This window comes from Salvia splendens, chromosome 9 (genome assembly GCF_004379255.2).
Source record: "Salvia splendens isolate huo1 chromosome 9, SspV2, whole genome shotgun sequence".
Classification (NCBI taxonomy): domain Eukaryota; kingdom Viridiplantae; phylum Streptophyta; class Magnoliopsida; order Lamiales; family Lamiaceae; genus Salvia; species Salvia splendens.
In genome coordinates this window covers 6,899,924-6,916,853 of record NC_056040.1, presented here as the reverse complement: position 1 = coordinate 6,916,853, position 16,930 = coordinate 6,899,924, and the positions used below count along the sequence as shown (strand labels likewise).

The following is a 16,930-nucleotide window of genomic DNA, read 5'->3' as shown; positions in this document are numbered from 1 at the left end:
CGTCGACATGTCATACGACTACGTCGGCTATCGCCGTCGTCAATACGACATCTCTCAGGCCACACAGCCATTCCGTCCCTACCAGCTGGCCCAACCTCGCAGTGTAACCTGTTGGGACCCTCCGAGCAGCCGGGTGGAAGTACTCCGTTCACCGTCGTGGCCTGATCCAGAATCACCCTACGTCTCACACCACTTGGACCCACCTGATCGTCGCCCACGACCGAGATACCAACTCCAGGATTTCGATCCCTATGACCCTCCACCGACGCGGCAGCCCTCTTGTTGGGAACCACCGCCTCACCGGGCATCGCCGGGATACTCGGATTATGATCAGCCACTGCCGCGTCCACCTAGTTACTGGAATCCGCCCAGACATCGAACCAATCGCTGTTGTCCACCGGCGCAACAGCAGGACCGCGGCTACCTGCCTTTTGACCGGCCCCGACGCTCGGAGACGTGCTGGGATCGACCTCACCCTCAGAAGGAGGTGAGAGCGCTGCGAGTCCAGCCCCCCTCCCACCGGCCCCGCTACTCCACCGAACAGCCACCGCGGGACCTATACAGTCAGCCCACGCTTGTGACCAGTCAAACTTCTGACCAACCTACGCACTCGCCTACCTGTTGGGATTCACCGGAAGAGTTGCACACACAGCCTATGTACCAGCCACCACCGCGCGACCGATCGTTGGGTCACCGCACAACGACGTTGCCTGTTGTTGCCCCCAGTCTCAAGGTTCGTTCGCCTTGCCCGGCCCAACTAGCTGCCGTAAGTGATTTCAACGAGAAGTTACGTAGTTGTAGATTGGAGCAAGCCGCCCTTCTCGCCTGCGTGAATGCATTGTTTGAGGAGAATATTGATGACGATAATCTAGCTGAGGATGTTCCCGACAACGTTGCTCACAATGGGAGTGCTAATCTTGTTGTACAAAATGACGAGTCCCTGGAAGAGATCATCAAGACCAACAATACGCCGCTGCAAGTGCTTGTCGGGGCATATGGCGAGAAGATTGATGATATTAGTGTTCCAACACATAAGGAATTGGAGATGAAAGATGATGTAGCGACTTTGCTGGAGAAAGGAAATAAAACCGAAGCCCTTCGATCTAGTTTAGAGCAGAAAGAAAAAGATTTCAGTGTGTTGAGTGAGAAGCTGAACAAGAGAGAGAGCATGGAGAATCAGAGCCTTGTTGATGGCATCGAGGCTGGATTGGATATGAAAAAACAGGACAGTCAAGAGGAAATGGAAGAGAAGCAAAGGTTGTTGGAGGATGAGCTTAAATTAAAAGCAGAAGAATTGGGTAAGATAGGTGATGCTCACTCCGGTTCGCAAGCACTTGTTTGTGTCTATGTGGATTTGAATGTCAGTAATGTTACAAGTATAAATCCTCGATTACCGTCGCTCGCCGCCGATGCAAGGTTGATTCCTCCGGGAAATGACACGCCGTGTTTGAGCATTCATGGAGGTGTGGCAAAACTTTTCATTTTTGCGTTGAATTGTCACGACAACAATATGGCGGGGGTGTCCACCATATCTTATACCCTACACGGTTCTCTATTGGTGATTTTGGGTGGAAATGATGAAGGGAGACGCACAACTATTCGGTGGGCGTTTGATCCAGGAGGAGATACCTCGCCAGAGCTTCTACTTTCAACTCTCTTCGTGGTTTTATGGTTCCTACCTTGAGGACAAGGTGGATTTCAACCGTGGGGGAGTTGATACGATCCTAACTCTCTTCTATTATAATTATTTTGTTTAGATATCATAGGGATTTAGCATATCTTCTTTTATTATTTTGTTTAGATATTATATGGATTTAGCATATCTTTTTTGTATCCACACATATTATAAATATGTGTGGAGTCTTCCATAATATTCATTCAATGAAATACAATATTATTTTGGCCAAGTCCACGTGTGATTCTTTGAATCCCTAATTCCTTACGCTACCTGCTGCCCAACGGAAGGTCTCCGCGCACAGCCGGAACGTATATCTGATCTGTAGCCGTTGCCCGACGGGTTGGAACCCGCGCACAGCCGCCCAGATCTTTATCTCCGCCGACCCTCACGGGCGCCGGATTATCTTTATCTCGTTATTGTCCGTTTTATCGGATCGTTAGGGATTTAGGTCCTTAACATAATGCTATATAGCGAGAGATAATGTATGATGGTGTCTACTCCGTGTTATTGGTTAGAAGCAAATGATTTATTGATTACATATTACTCCACTAAGGAATCAAAGGCAAAACTATGAGTACAATACAGATACATGTAGAAGAAAGAGATGGATGGACTCTATGGAGAACAGGAGACTGGGAAGAAGAGGTTCATGCAATAGTAATCTCTAAGGTGCTGGCATTGTTATGATGGAGCAATGATACAGAATCAGTTGCATCTGTAAGCCAACTCTCTTCCTCATTTCCAGCAATTTGTGTTGATTGTGATGATGAAATTTGGGTTGATTGTAATGATGGAACCTCTGGAATCTACAAGCGGTCAACATCACCTTCTAACATTTGCAACACTTGATTCATTGATGGGCGATCATCTGGGTTCATTTGTATGCACCATAACGCAACTATTGTTATCTTCCGAACTCTCTCATTCTCATCATTACCACTGCTTTCCTCCACCTTTCAATTTCAATCTCCCTGCCTTGCTTAATGTGGTCATATATCCAATTTGGGAAATACTTGTAGAATCATCTTTGTTTTCCTTCATCACTCTGTTTAAGCCTACCATTTCCATTAGTAGCATCCCGAAACTATACACATCCGCCTTGGAAGCGACTCCGCCTATACCCCGGTTGATTAGTTCTGGAGCAACATATCCTATGATTCCTCTAGCGGTTGTTAACGTAACTACCTTCTTCTCTGCATAGTATAACTTGGCTAGCCCGAAATCAGATATTTTGGGGATGATGTTCTGGTCGAGGAGAATGTTGTGAGGCTTGATGTCAAAATGAAAAATCTGGATATCACACCCTCGATGCAAATATTCAATTCCTTGAGCTATTCCAACGGCAATATCAAACTTTGTATTCCAATTTAAGTAATTCATCATTTCCTGATTGAAGAGGTACTTTTCAAGAGAACCGTTGGGCATGAAATCAAAGACGAGGCCGCGCTTGGAGCCTTGTGCACAATATCCAACTAGTTGCACGACATTGACATGATTTATTCTTCCAATAGTTGATATTTCATTCATAAAGTCTTGCCCATTTCCTCATGATTTTCCAAGCATTTTGACTGCTACATGATGTCCACTTTGAAGCTTTCTTTTGTAAACACAACCATAACCTCCTTCAACTAGTTTTTCTTTAAAACCTCTTGTCATTTGTCTTTATGTTTGAATATGAATATCTGATTGGTGAGAGTTTATTATCACTCTAGAGGAAGGATTCTATAGTGTTATCTTCACACAAACGCCTTCTTCGGAATTTGTAGACCAAGAGCCATAACACCAAAGAAAATATGATAACCCTTGGTAACAAGATGGTGAAGGCTGTCATGAGATGAGTTACACAAAAAAATATCAAATGTCAATTATGACACGCCAAACCAAAAGGTATAATGTGCATAAAGGTATGACCTAAAAATGTATATAATAATATTTGTAAAATATGTAAAAAATTTCGTTCCATAAGAGTATGCACTTCACTCTTTCCTTTTTAGTCCGTCTCACAATATGCTTTTTCTAATTTTGGAAACTATTTTCCCAATAATAGGTGAATCACATTCTTCACTAACAATATTTTAATCACTTTTTTCTTTTTATCTCTCTTTTAATCTATTAACGCATTAGAACTTGGAAAAATATGCACTAGCTCACACAGAAAAGCTTCTAAAAATTAACCAACACACAACACAAGAGCGGTTGTAATGAGCACCATTTTCCAGCATTACCAAAATATAGGAGTAGAATATGACTGACATAGACATAGACATAGACATAGTACACCCTTACCCCAATTAAAGGATGTTTCATACAAAACGGAGAGTTCAAATCCATACACTTTATTTAGGCCCACCATTTCCATTAGTAGAATCCAAAAACTATACACATCTGCCTTTGAAGAAACTCCGCCTATACCTCTGTTGATAAGTTCTGGAGCAACATACCCTATAGTTCCTCTAGCGGCCGTTAGCGTAACTACCTCCTTCTCTATAGAGCATAACTTGGCTAGCCCAAAATCAGATATTTTGGGGATGAAGTTATCGTCAAGGAGAATGTTATGTGGCTTGATATCAAAATGAAGAATCTGGATGTCACACCCTCGATGCAAATACGCAATTCCTCGAGCTATTCCAACAGCAATATCAAACTTTGTATTCCAATTTAAGTAATTCATTCTTTCTCTATTGAAGAGGTATTTTTCAAGAGAACCATTGGTCATGAAATCAAAGACGAGGGCACGCTTGGAACCTTGTGCACAATAGCCAACTAGTTGCACCACATTGACATGGTGTATTCTTCCAATAGTTGCTATTTCATTCATAAAGTCTTGCCCATTTCCTCCAGATTTTCCCAGCATTTTAACTGCTACATGATGTCCGCTTTGAAGCTTTCCTTTATAAACACAACCATAGCCTCCCTCGCCTAGCTTTTCTTGAAAACCTCTTGTCATTCTCTTTATGTCCGAATATGAATATCTGACTGGTGATAGTTTGTTGTCACTTTGGAGGAATGATTCTATTGTGCTATCTTCGGACAAACGTCTTCTTCGAAATTTGTAAATCAAAAACCACAACACCAAAGGGAAAATGATAATCCTTATTGACAAGATGCTGAGCTCTGTCATGAGATGAGTGACAGAACACAAAATTTAAAGTCATCAAATGCATTCTATGTTTCCACAATTCCTAATTTACATACAATTCCTAATTTACATACTTCATTTACTTTGGAATATTATAGGAGCATAGATTAGGAGCTCACCAATGATGACTACTCCTTGAGCGAGCAACGGGTTAACTCTTTCGTCGGCCCCTGTAACTGCAAGCACACCGAGTAGAAGGTAAGCAAACAAGAACATATATGCAAGGATTCATACCATTACACTCAAACTTACAAAGAATGCAAGGCTTCATACCGTTACGGAAATATATTATATCGAACAATAGATGGTGAATATCAAACAAGAGCAGTGATGCAGTGGCGAAGCCACAGATGGTGAATACAGCTCCACACAACAAACCTGCAATTTATGTTCTTCCCAAGTTAAGAATATATAGTGCCAAATTGAGCTATCAGAAGCTGAGTCTTATGCCTTGAAATGAAAGAGATTTACCAGCAAGAATGAGCACAGGAAATAGGAGAAACTCTGCAGATATACATACAAGACAAGAGCAATATTGGTGAGCAGCATTTACCAAAATATAGAGTGACATTCAATTCATGCTTACCCAACGTTTTAGTAAGATTTTGGATGTTTCACACCAGGGGCATATCCTGAGTTCAAATCCATACAAGAGGGACTCGAGGATTTCTGAAAGCGAAACGTTGTTCAAATCCTTAAAATTATACCAGGATGTCATCGCTATGAGGTCTACTCCACATGTGTATGGAACCTCAGAGGCATTCATGTGGCCGACCTTGATATAAGCATATCTGTGATGATGGGATGAATTAGAGGCACAGTGAGTAGTTATATCAGTAAAAAGGGATGAATTGGTCAAGGGATTTGGGCAGCTTATGAAGTTTAAAGGTGTGTAGCTGGAATAAATGGGCTTTAGGTAAGGAAGACGATTAGGATTATCATAAGTGAAGCTATAGGCATATGTAGAAAAGGGGGGAAACGAGCAGATGCAGATCTCGTCGTTGTTTATGGAGGCATCAGCCAGCCTGATGCGGGAGTTGTCTTCAAACCCATTGTTGATGTAGTTGATTGCTTTGACATAGTATTTGTGGGAATGAAGGGAGAAGTAGGTCACATTGTTTTCACATTCTAATTCAAATCGTGGATCGCCGCAATTCTTGGGGTCGCCCTTGAGACCATCCACAACGGGTCTCGCCGGCGTCTCGCGTCTCGTCTCAGCGAGACGAGACCCCGGCGAGACGCGTTGCAGCCTCCATCTCGTCCCGTCTCGTCGCGCGTCTCGTCGCGCGTCTCGCCTCGGCGAGCCACGAGACGAGCTGTCTCGCGACGTGGCGCAACCCGGCGTCGTGCGTGACGCCCACTCGCCGGCCCGCGAGTGGGCGTCGTCACGTGCTGACGCAATAAATATTTTTTTTAAAAAAAATTCGAATTTAAATAAAAAAAAAAATTTGTAACGGTATTATTACCGTTTTTTTTGTTTTTTTTTTATATTTTTTTTGTTTTTTATTAAATTTTTTACTCTATAAATACTCCTAAACCCATCCTCATTTACACACAACTACACATCTATTCTTCCTATCATCTAAATTTTCTCTCAAATTTTCGCTGAAATTTTCATAACCCAACTCAAGATGTCCGGCGACGGCGAGGGCAACTATGGCGGCTCCGGCTCCGGCGGGTGGGATCTCAACTCATTCGGCGATTGGGAGAACATGATCAACACATTGGGCGGTGGAGGTTCGTCAACGCCGGGGACCCAGGGTTCGGCGACGCCGGGGGGGTACTAACCACCCAATTTTGACCTTGATGCATATGTTCGTCCCAACGTCCCGCGGTTTTCGCAGGGATTATCCCAGATCCGGGAGGATTTTCCAGTTGATCCCACGCCGGGAGTAGGCCGAGGCGGTGGAAGTGGGCGAGGCGGTGGAGGTGGCCGAGGCAGTGTACAACCCCAGACGGGCGAGGACGAGGAGGAAGAAGAGGAAGAGGATCTTGGCCGACATCCGTACAACAACCTCGAAACGATGGCGGTGTACAACGCCTGGATCACGGTCTCGTACGATCCCATCGTCGGGAATCAACAAACCCGGAAGTGTTTCTGGGAAAAGGTTGTCGAGGTCTACCACCAAATAAAGCCGAACCGCTCCCGCAAGCGCACAGTTAAAATGATCCGCTGTCACTTTGACCGAGTCGACCGACAGGTCAAAAAATTCTGCGGCATCTACTCGGCGAAAGCGGCTAGAGCAAGGAAGGGCCGAGGCGAATCAAGCCAGTCGGCCTCAGGATCGGGCTCGTGAGGAGGCTCGGACACACTTATGGTGGCGTACATGACCGCCACAATGGCGGACACTTCCCGCTTCTCGCACTCCCAATTCGCGGCCTGGTGGAACGGAATTGTGCATATGGCAGCACAACTTGGCCTTCCGACTCCCCCTCAACCTCGACCGCCTCCGGAGGATGATTAGCCCTTCCGATTAGTTTTTTTTTTATTTTGTGTGTTTTTTTATTTTGTGTTTTTTTTAAATTTTTTTTTTGTGTGTTTTTTTTATTTTGTGTGTTTTTTTTTTGTTTTAATTTTAATAAAGTGTGTTTGTTTAAATTGAATTGGGTTTTAAAAAAAATTATAAATTAAATTGAATGAATAGTAATTAAGAGACGGTATAGAGACGGTTAAGAGACGGAGCGTTGCAGGTTCCGTCTCTTAGTTAAGAGATGGAGGAAAAAAAGACAGTGGGGCCCTCAAATAGTGCTCAAATAGTAGTTAAGAGACGGTTTAAGAGACGGTATAGAGACAGCGTTGTGGATGGCCTGAGGCATGTAAATACGTATAGAGAGAGATTGTATGGAAATTGTGACACTCAAGCTACACGTCTAGTCATGTCAAGGGGCAGGTTTTTGCAGAAATTGGGAAAAAGTGAGAAGAGAGAGAGATTGTATGTTCAATTTTGAAGAGAGAGATACTGTGACACTCAAGCTACACGTCTAGTCACTCTAAATTTATATGCCTTCTGCCTAAATATTATTTTGCTTTATACGTTCAATTTTAAATTAAAAATTGCACTGTATTTAGCTTGTTAAATAGCCTAAATAAAGTGTTTAATCATAGAAACTTATGCCTAAAAGTACTTGATTAATAACATAAATATAATATCTTCTTTTATACTCGTATTTTGCTTATCAAGAGGCACATATTTAAATTTATGAGTATGATACATCTTATCTCATATGAATTTTTAACATAGTTATATGATTAATTAGGGAAAGCTAACATATTATGTTTCTTAGTTGTTTGCCCACATGGATTAAGAAAATGTATATGATTTTTAGGTTTTGTAAAATGATTAACTAATTCTACATAAATTAATAACTTATTTAATATTTATTTTTATTTAGAGCAAAATATATGTTCACCGAACATAAATTATGGAGTAAAAAAATCATTTGAGTTTAATATATATGATGGAGTAATATGTATGTATTTATACAATCTCTCTCTCTTCCACTTTTCCCCAATTTCTCAAAACCTGCCCCCTTGACGTGACCTGACTTGTATTTATACAATCTCTCTATATGTATTTAGAGACGCATGACCCTCATGCGTCTCTCCCTAAGACGCATGACGGTCATGCGTCACTCAAAAAAAATCGAAAAAAATTAGAGACGCATGTCCCTCATGCGTCTCTATAAAAGACGCATCTCCGTCATGCGTTTCATTAAAAAAAGACGCATGAAGGTCATGCGTCTCTCCCAAACACGGAATAAAAAAAAACTCTAGTACACTAAAAGAATCTAAGTTCTAATCTAGAAAAAAAAAGAAAAAACCCGGGGAGCTGATGTTGGGAATGATGCCGCACGAAGAAGGACTGCATTTCGCATCACATGGTTCAAACAAACTATGGAGTGACAGAAATAGAATCAAAAAAGAGAGATGAAGTGATGAGGTTTCGATGTGTTGTGATCATTGTTGGAGGAATTAATCAGTTAGCGAGTAATAATTATAAAACCAGACAACAAATGATTTTTCATAAATTATATTTACATGATTGTAGTCTTAAAAGCAGGCGCCTAGCAAGACTAGTGTTGAGTGGTTAATTATAAGGCCACGACAACAGATCCTTTTCTTTTCTTTTTTTTGGTGTCGGAATATTGACTATGGTCTCGACTTGCAAATTAAATAAAGTGGGTACAAAAAGATTATTTCTTTATACTTATTTATTTACATGAGTAGCATCTTGGACTGTTGAGTGTTGGTTGGACATACTAATTCCATTACTACAGCTGATTGCAGTGACAATTATAAAATGTCCAATTCAAATAGGGAACCGATTAGGGTATCTACCACAATTAATGACATTCACTGTAATTATACTATCAACTAGCATGCTATGAAATGTTTTGGTGGTGGTACACTCAAGTCAAGTACTCCTATTTAATTTGTAGGAACAATTGAAAACGCAATATTTCATCCTTGGACCAGTTGTATCATTCATCGAAGTGCTTACAGATCAGCGCGGGGAATAATCACTGGATCTGCCGGTAGATACCATTGGTAATTAAAAAAACGCAATTCAAAGATGAAAATTGCAATAAAAACTATTTACAGTTGTGAGAAAGCAAACGGCATATAAGGTCCATCAAGCAAGCTTCATTTTCGCACTTTGTTGGATTTCACCAATTAATCAGATATGTAATAAAGTCAAAGGAGAATATTTTATGAATGATTTCATGTATAAGGAAACACGCGTGAATGAACCACTTCATTCTCTTGCAATAGAAATCGGTTTACAGAGAGCTTTTTCTAGAGTATTCCATTTTCATTGATTTGTTGGAATGTTGCAGTTTCCCTCCCAAATATCTTCCCCATTTCTTAATAGAGAAAAAAATTTAATCTTTACTGTCATCGTGGAATTATCAAATTAAAAATGAAACATAACTTAGTTGGTATGAATTTTCACTATCATCCGATAGATCATCCGATAGTCGGATTTGAGTCATTACTGGATAAATGTATGATATACTAATATCTTAAGTTTCAATATATCAATTTTTCTATTTTTCCACTAATTTAAATGTTTGATCCCAATTACTAATCTTGAGTAGGACCCCAACGAAAATCCAATCAGATTATTTCGATTGAGACATATAACAATATTTTTTGTTAGATTGATTTGTTGGCTCAACTAATATTGAGAGCGATGCAATCCCCTTTTGTTTAAAATTAAATTATGACAACATAACTACATAACATTAATAACCCAAAATTGGTGTTTAACTGCAATACTAAACCTCAGTGTCAACATTTATATCCTAATAATTATCCAAATGAATGTAGACTATTTTTGTTGGTTTTGGATTTCTCACATGCATATGCTTGTAATTGTATGTTCAAAACATATCAACTTATAATCAAAACATATCATTCAGCATGCTATTATACCTTGAATGTAATTGACCATTATGATTTATTAAAATTGAACAATAGTAATTATTTAGTGACAGTTGCCTTTATTATTCGTTTCATTTAACAGGTAGGATAATTTTAGGTGAACGTTAGATAAAACTTATCTTTGTGGAATGGACAATCAGTTGCATTCCTAAAATAATCTCAATAATCATCTCTCTTTTTCTTGATCAACTTCCAAATTTTAATTATTTCTTGATCAACGATCATCTCTCTTTTTCTCCTCTCCCAGAAACCTGAACAAAAGAACCTGTCTTTCAGGGGAGGTGATCTTTTTCTGATTATTTTTTGTAATAGATCTCTTTTGATTTTCCTCCAATTTCCTTACAAAATTCTTAGGTTTCTTCTTCCCTTGATTGAACAGAGAAAACTAAGGGAGGAGGAAAACAGGCCAAAAAGTACGAAGCAGGGCCCCTTAATTCCAGAAAATTTTTGAATTTTTTGGGAAGTGGGGGTCTCAAATTTCTGTCAAAGATCTAATTTTTAGAAGTACGGATTTGATATTTCATCAAATCATTAGGTTTCTTGAAATTGGCTGTTGATGTCATACCAAATATACTCTTGCAGAGGTTGGAGCTAATTTTGAAAGAAAATTAAGGTGTTTTGAATTGGGTGTTGGGAATTTCTGCAAACTGTTGTTAAATTTTGGGATATATTTTTTTCCTTCCTTAGTTAGAAATGGCAACAATAGAAATACAAAGTGTGGAGTGTGTGCCTGCATCAGATGGAGTTGAAGATGAAGAGATTTCTTCACAGACTCACCCCAATAACCAGTATTCTTCAAAACCCCACCTTTTATTATCTTCCGCAATTGCCCCTACTAGTGTTCATGAATTGCTGGAGTGCCCTGTTTGCACTAATTTCATGTACCCTCCAATCCATCAGGTTTGATTGTTTTAACTAATGTGAGACATATCTATTTTCGAAATGCACTCTGTTTTTTGATATCTTGAGCTGAACTGGAATCAAATATGATCGTAGATAATGCTAAACACATGCAAGTTTTTTCGCATGGTTTAGAAATAGAACCTATGAAATTCCATGCTTTTTAGAGGGTAGTAGAATGAATCTTTGCCTAAATGTGGATCCTAATTTAGATAGAAACAATATATGTTGCTTTGGATTAATGAGTTCATGTAGATTGAAACAAAAATTTTTCCATGGGATTACCAAGTTACATGTCATCTCCTTTTTGAGTTAGCAAAAGAAAGTCAAAACATGTAATAACAAGGAAGAATGTTACTTCAAGTGAGCTAAATAGAATGAATGAGTGATGTGTGTTCTTGTATTTCTGTAGTGTCACAATGGGCACACTCTCTGTTCGACTTGCAAGACACGGGTGCATAACCGGTGCCCTACCTGCAGACAAGAGCTAGGGGACATCAGATGCTTGGCACTAGAGAAGGTTGCAGAATCGCTAGAGCTGCCCTGTAGGTACTACTCGCTAGGCTGCCCGGAGATATTCCCATACTACAGCAAACTCAAACACGAAGCCATTTGTAACTTCCGACCTTATAGTTGTCCATATGCTGGATCGGAGTGTATAGTAACAGGGGACATTCCTCATCTCGTTGCTCACTTGAGAGATGACCATAAAGTGGACATGCACACAGGATTCACGTTCAATCACCGATATGTGAAGTCCAATCCTCGTGAAGTAGAAAACGCAACATGGATGTTGACTGTGAGTTCAATGCTTTTCTTCTTATGTTCTTTTATTGTCATGCATTGAGCATTACTAATTATGTAGAATCTGATAGATACTGGTTTAAACTTGAGTTAACCATTGGATTGAGCTTCTCTAGTGATACGAACTTATTATCCAACTTATGCTGTCTAGTCTAGTCTAGTATATACCAATTCAAGAATATTTGAATTCCCTTCATAAAATGCTGCAAGTCTAATTGTTGTCAAGAATTGTATATGTGGTAGTGAATGGAAGAGTAAATATTGCCTCTCCCCTGTTTGATTAGGTATTCAATTGTTTTGGGCAATATTTCTGCCTTCACTTTGAAGCATTTCAGCTGGGAATGGCACCTGTTTACATGGCGTTCCTACGTTTCATGGGTGACGAAGTTGAAGCCCACAACTATAGCTACAGCCTAGAGGTAGGAGCAAATGGTAGAAAGCTCACGTGGGAAGGCACCCCACGAAGCATTAGAGATAGTCATCGCAAGGTCAGGGATAGCCACGACGGTCTTATCATCCAACGCAACATGGCACTCTTCTTCTCCGGAGGCGACAAGAAGGAGCTTAAGCTAAGAGTTACTGGAAGGATCTGGAAGGAACAGCAGAACATAGACGCTGCAGGGGCTTGTGTGCCTAATATTTCTATCTAATCAGATTCACTCTGTAATTTTGTAACTTCTCGTGTTCGTGTGTCACTGCATAAATGTATTGCCAGAGTTTTACCTTTGTTTGCTAAAGATTTACCTTTGCACTAGATGCTTCTGATGTTAGGGCCAATGCATAGCAACAATTTGCAACGAGTACTATTTTATGCATACCAATTGCAGATTGCTGTTAAAACTGAACCACATTAAAATAAAATGAAACCCAAATTACATCAAAATGACTCCTCATCACCAACCACATCATGGCTCTAATACATTATGAATAATCAATCATCTTTGCATCTCAATTTCAATGATATAGAATGATTGAGGTGAGGCAATATTGGAGTGATGCTAAAAAGCTACAATTGAGAAATAAAACAATTATTTGCTATCTAGTATACCTCCGAGTCAAGCAGTTGCTTTCTCATTTACACTGTTGCCTTCATTTCTGCTGATTCTTCACCAATAACCTCATTTTCTGTGGCAGCATTCCCCACTACGTTCTCCACTTCAGCGGCCATGGGAACAGAATCCTCATCTTCGCCTTCACCTGACGGTTCTTCCACATTCGGCTTCTTTCCAAACGACTTAGATGACAACAAATCAGCCATAGCAAGGCTAGTACTGGCCTTAGCTTTCGCAGCTTCTTCGGCAGCTTTAGCAGCAGCCTCAGCTTTCTCCTTCTCCAACTGCAATTTAAGATTTGTCACCTCATCCTCCATCCCTTCCTTCCTCAACAATTCCCTAACAAACTCTTCCAACTCCTCGGTGAAATCCCCGGGATCCTCCCTCAACATTCCATCAACAATCTTCACCACTTCATCATGCTTCCCAACCCCAGCTAGTGCATTCATGATGAACTTGTATGCATCATCATTCATCCTCAGCTTTGGCACCATCAAGTCAAAGAAGAACTTCGCCTCATCAACCTCGCCAGCTTTAACCAGCTCCTCAACAAGCCTGTTATAAACTGCCAAGTTCGGCCTACGTTTCGATTCAACCATTTTCCCAAAGTATTTAGCTGCATCAACTAACCTATTCTCCTTCAAGCAAGTATCCATAAGCGTAACAAAGGTATATTCATCCGGATTCACATTCGTATCTGGCATCCTATTGTACAGCTCCTCCGCATCAGCCAGTTTGCTGTTACTACACAGCTGATCAATCAGCACATTATACGACAATGTATCAGGATTGCATCTTTTCTCTCCCATGCTATTGAAAACCTCAACAGCCTCATCAAATCTCTTCTCTGCGCAATAACCATCAACTATAACATTATAGCTACCCAAATCCACACTCAACTTCCTCGGAGGATCATGCTCATGCTTCATCCTCTCGAACAACTGTAATGCCACGTCAAACTTCCCATTCTTGCTCAAAGCCTCCAAAACAAAATTGAATGAGTCAGCATTCATCTTAACGGTCGAATTTTCAGCAAGAACCTTGCTATACACCTCCATGGCCTCTGCTTCCATCCCCTTCAAAAAGTAGCCTTTCATCAAATTCCCGTATATCACCCCATCCAAGATCTCATCTGTCCCCAATTTTTGCTTCAATTCCTCATACAACTCCAAAATCCCATCTGCATTCAAATTGTTTGCTTGACCTACCATCGAATAGGAATAAATAGTAGGATCTGGCTTAAACCCCTTAGTCTCCATTTCGTTCTTAATCTCAATTGCCTTTTCGAGTTGCTGGTTATCTACTAACCCTTTAACCAAAATGCGATAAGTTGTGGGCGATGGATTGAACGGGGCATCATTAATCAGCTGCTTGTATTGCTCTAGAGCTAAATCGATTTTCCGACAATCGAGATAAAGAGAAAGGATGATATTGTACGTGACGACATTAGCGGCTATGCCGGCTTGCGTGATGAAGCGGTGGAGCGTGAGGAGCTCGGACAATTTTCCCTGGCGAAGCTGCGCCGCCATCACGGCATTGCAGGTGTAGATGGTGGGCCGGCAATTGGAGTAGACAGAGTGGCGCGTGAAGAGCGCGGCCTCCTCGAGATCGTTCTCGCGTATGAGCGTGAGGATCTTGTTGTGGAGGTTGAGGCGGCTGCCGAAGAGCGCGGATACGGGTTCGGGGAGCTTCGGAGCGTTGGGGTTCTGCGGCGCCGGGGCGGAGCGGGGCTGCTGCTGGTGGCGGAGGGCGGAGAGCGGCGGCTCGATGCGGAGGCGGCGCTTGCGCTTGCGACGCTCGGCGGCGGCTTCCTCCGGGGTGGCGAAGGAGAAGTGGCGGAGCGGGAGATAGGCCTGCGGCGGCGCGTGACGGCGGGAAGCCGTTAGGGCTCTGAGGAGCTGATTGAGAAATGAGGGTTTGGAAAGCGCCATTGATTTGTGGGTGAAAGGGTTTTCGGGGTTTATGTTTTACAAATCTGTAAAAAAACGGGAAATAAATGGGCTTCATTCACATGAACTGTAATAAATATAGTTAGCAATGGGCTGAATGATGGGCCAAATGACCAACCCCTTAAATTAAAGCCCAAACTAATAAACATCCAATAAGAAAATGTAGAATAATATAGGGAAATGATGGGAAAACACACCGGAGAAAAGGATGGGAACGAGGAATGTCCTAGTTGGTTAGTGGAGCATTTCTTTTTCGACATGAAATTTTATATTATTTTATTTTGTGAGTTAAATGAAGAAAGTATAAAGTATAGACAATACTGTTTTATTTTAGAAAATGTATTAAAATAGGACATCTGAAAAAGAAAAATGTGTTAATGGGATAGAATCATAGAAAGAGTATTATTTATCCAAAGGAACATGTAAAAAGAGAAAAAGCTAGTACTCTAAAATAAGTGTGGGGGATTATATGATATTGATGTATTTTTGTAAGAGCATCTACATCCGTGCTCTTTGGCAAGAGCATGGATGTGCGCTCGGATCCACTTTTATTAATTTTTTACTCCTTGCTCTTCCCCAAGAGCACAACACCTACATTCATGTTCTTCCGCAAGGACATGCTCAAGGGTCCCACCATTCTATTATTCAATTTAAATAAAAACATTTCCACAATATTAAAATGCATTAAAAATATCCGATATCATTACAAATTACTAAAAAATTAAAAATTACATAATTAAATTCATAAAATTAAAAAAAGACACTACTCGTGGCCGAATTTCGCCAAAATGTGTTTGATTAGAGAGGGTTCATAGGCGACACGATATTGTTCATAGTATTCTTGTTCTTCGCGCTCCGCTTCAGCCATGATATCGGTGAAATCCATTTTTAGAGAGGGTCTAAGTGAGAGAGAAAGATGTAGATGAGTTGTATGAAAAAAGGATGAATGAGAGATAATTTGATGTGAAAAATAGATGATGAATGTGTGTATTTATAGATGATTTTGGGGTTTTAAAAAATTATAAAAAATCAAAAAAATTCCCAAAACACGGTAATAAAAAGGCTATAATTTTGGGAATATGAAAAAATATATTTTTTATTTTTAGTATTATTTTCGGTGTTATTTTTTATTTTTTGAAAAAAAAATTCCAACGGATAATTCATTGGCGAATAGAAACGGCCACGTCGCCTGCTCAGCGACACGGACGCCGTCCGTCCCAGCGAGCACCGCTGCTGATGCTCTAAATTTTGGTTTTAGAGCAGAGTTGGGGGACCACGTAATCTCATATCATGGTTCCACCATATCCATGACTTTTTTTTAATTGGTGAGCTTTACAGTGCAATGTTATCATAAATCATAGCATATTAATATCACATGGTCCATCTATTTAAGTCTACACTCTACTACTCTAAAATGTGTTTCAATATAGTGAGTTATTGAGTAATTAAAGCTGTAGTATTAATAAGTATTTCATCCTTTCCACTTTAGAAATCTCATTTGAGTTTAGTACGAGTTTTAAAAAATATAAAAGAAAATTAGTGAAAAAAAAAGATAATGTAATGTGAGGCTTAGGAAATATTTCATTTATGAAATATTCTAACCAAAACTCTTTAAATGGGACATCCAAAATTAGTAAACCAGGACTACTAAAGTGAGACGGGGGAGTACTATTTTTCTTGTGACCAAACGTGTAATTTTGGAAGAATATATGTCTAGATTTTGGGCTGATAGAAGAGATATATTTATTAGCTCAGATTCTTTTTTCAATGAGTTTTAATTGTGAAATCATGAAAGAAATGTGAATAGGCATTAATGATGATTTAAGGCCACATGCCAATTTTGGACTCAAAATTAGGTCATGTAGAGTTTTGAGTCTGTGACTTACTACCCATAATTCCTTTTTAAATAAGGCAAAATGGGGGGAAAAACCACGTTATTTGGTTATTTTTTTTATTAATCCC

The 16,930-nt window shown here is 40.2% G+C and overlaps 3 protein-coding genes and 1 pseudogene across 5 annotated transcripts; 1 reads left to right on the top strand and 3 right to left on the bottom strand.

Moving 5' to 3' along the window:
- Positions 1-2,546: 2,546 nt before the first annotated feature.
- LOC121749070 lies at positions 2,547-3,334 on the bottom strand (annotated as a pseudogene).
- Positions 3,335-3,889: 555 nt separating this feature from the next.
- On the bottom strand, positions 3,890-5,925 carry LOC121746780 (rust resistance kinase Lr10-like). Of its 3 annotated transcripts, none has more exons than XM_042140709.1 (5): positions 5,404-5,925; positions 5,289-5,321; positions 5,091-5,195; positions 4,937-4,993; positions 3,890-4,792 (listed from the first exon to the last, which is right to left on the bottom strand). In XM_042140709.1, the coding sequence occupies exon 5, from the start codon at positions 4,623-4,625 to the stop codon at positions 3,900-3,902; it is 726 nt and encodes a 241-aa protein (XP_041996643.1). In that variant the 5' UTR covers positions 4,626-4,792; positions 4,937-4,993; positions 5,091-5,195; positions 5,289-5,321; positions 5,404-5,925; the 3' UTR covers positions 3,890-3,899. The 3 variants fall into 3 exon arrangements, with proteins under 3 accessions (XP_041996643.1, XP_041996644.1, XP_041996642.1); XM_042140710.1 differs by having other exon boundaries at positions 3,890-4,719; XM_042140708.1 differs by having other exon boundaries at positions 3,890-4,993.
- Positions 5,926-10,336: 4,411 nt separating this feature from the next.
- LOC121748189 (E3 ubiquitin-protein ligase SINAT3-like) lies at positions 10,337-12,721 on the top strand. Its single transcript, XM_042142415.1, has 4 exons — positions 10,337-10,544; positions 10,643-11,163; positions 11,576-11,962; positions 12,252-12,721. Exons 2-4 carry the CDS (start codon positions 10,957-10,959, stop codon positions 12,615-12,617), a joined length of 960 nt encoding a protein of 319 aa, XP_041998349.1. The 5' UTR covers positions 10,337-10,544; positions 10,643-10,956; the 3' UTR covers positions 12,618-12,721.
- Positions 12,722-12,795: 74 nt separating this feature from the next.
- Positions 12,796-14,984, bottom strand: LOC121748188 (pentatricopeptide repeat-containing protein At3g49240, mitochondrial-like). The gene has a single exon (XM_042142414.1). It carries the CDS (start codon positions 14,948-14,950, stop codon positions 13,043-13,045), a length of 1,908 nt encoding a protein of 635 aa, XP_041998348.1. The 5' UTR covers positions 14,951-14,984; the 3' UTR covers positions 12,796-13,042.
- Positions 14,985-16,930: the final 1,946 nt, after the last annotated feature.

Bases quoted from the DNA above. Each gene is read 5' to 3' on its own strand.
- LOC121746780 (XM_042140708.1), bottom strand. From the start codon at position 4,799: ATGACAGAGCTCAGCATCTTGTCAATAAGGATTATCATTTTCCCTTTG.
- LOC121748189 (XM_042142415.1), top strand. From the start codon at position 10,957: ATGGCAACAATAGAAATACAAAGTGTGGAGTGTGTGCCTGCATCAGAT. The intron at 11,164-11,575 runs GTTTGATTGTTT...GTATTTCTGTAG, and splicing joins TGTACCCTCCAATCCATCAG to TGTCACAATGGGCACACTCT. The intron at 11,963-12,251 runs GTGAGTTCAATG...CTGTTTGATTAG, and splicing joins ACGCAACATGGATGTTGACT to GTATTCAATTGTTTTGGGCA.
- LOC121748188 (XM_042142414.1), bottom strand. From the start codon at position 14,950: ATGGCGCTTTCCAAACCCTCATTTCTCAATCAGCTCCTCAGAGCCCTA.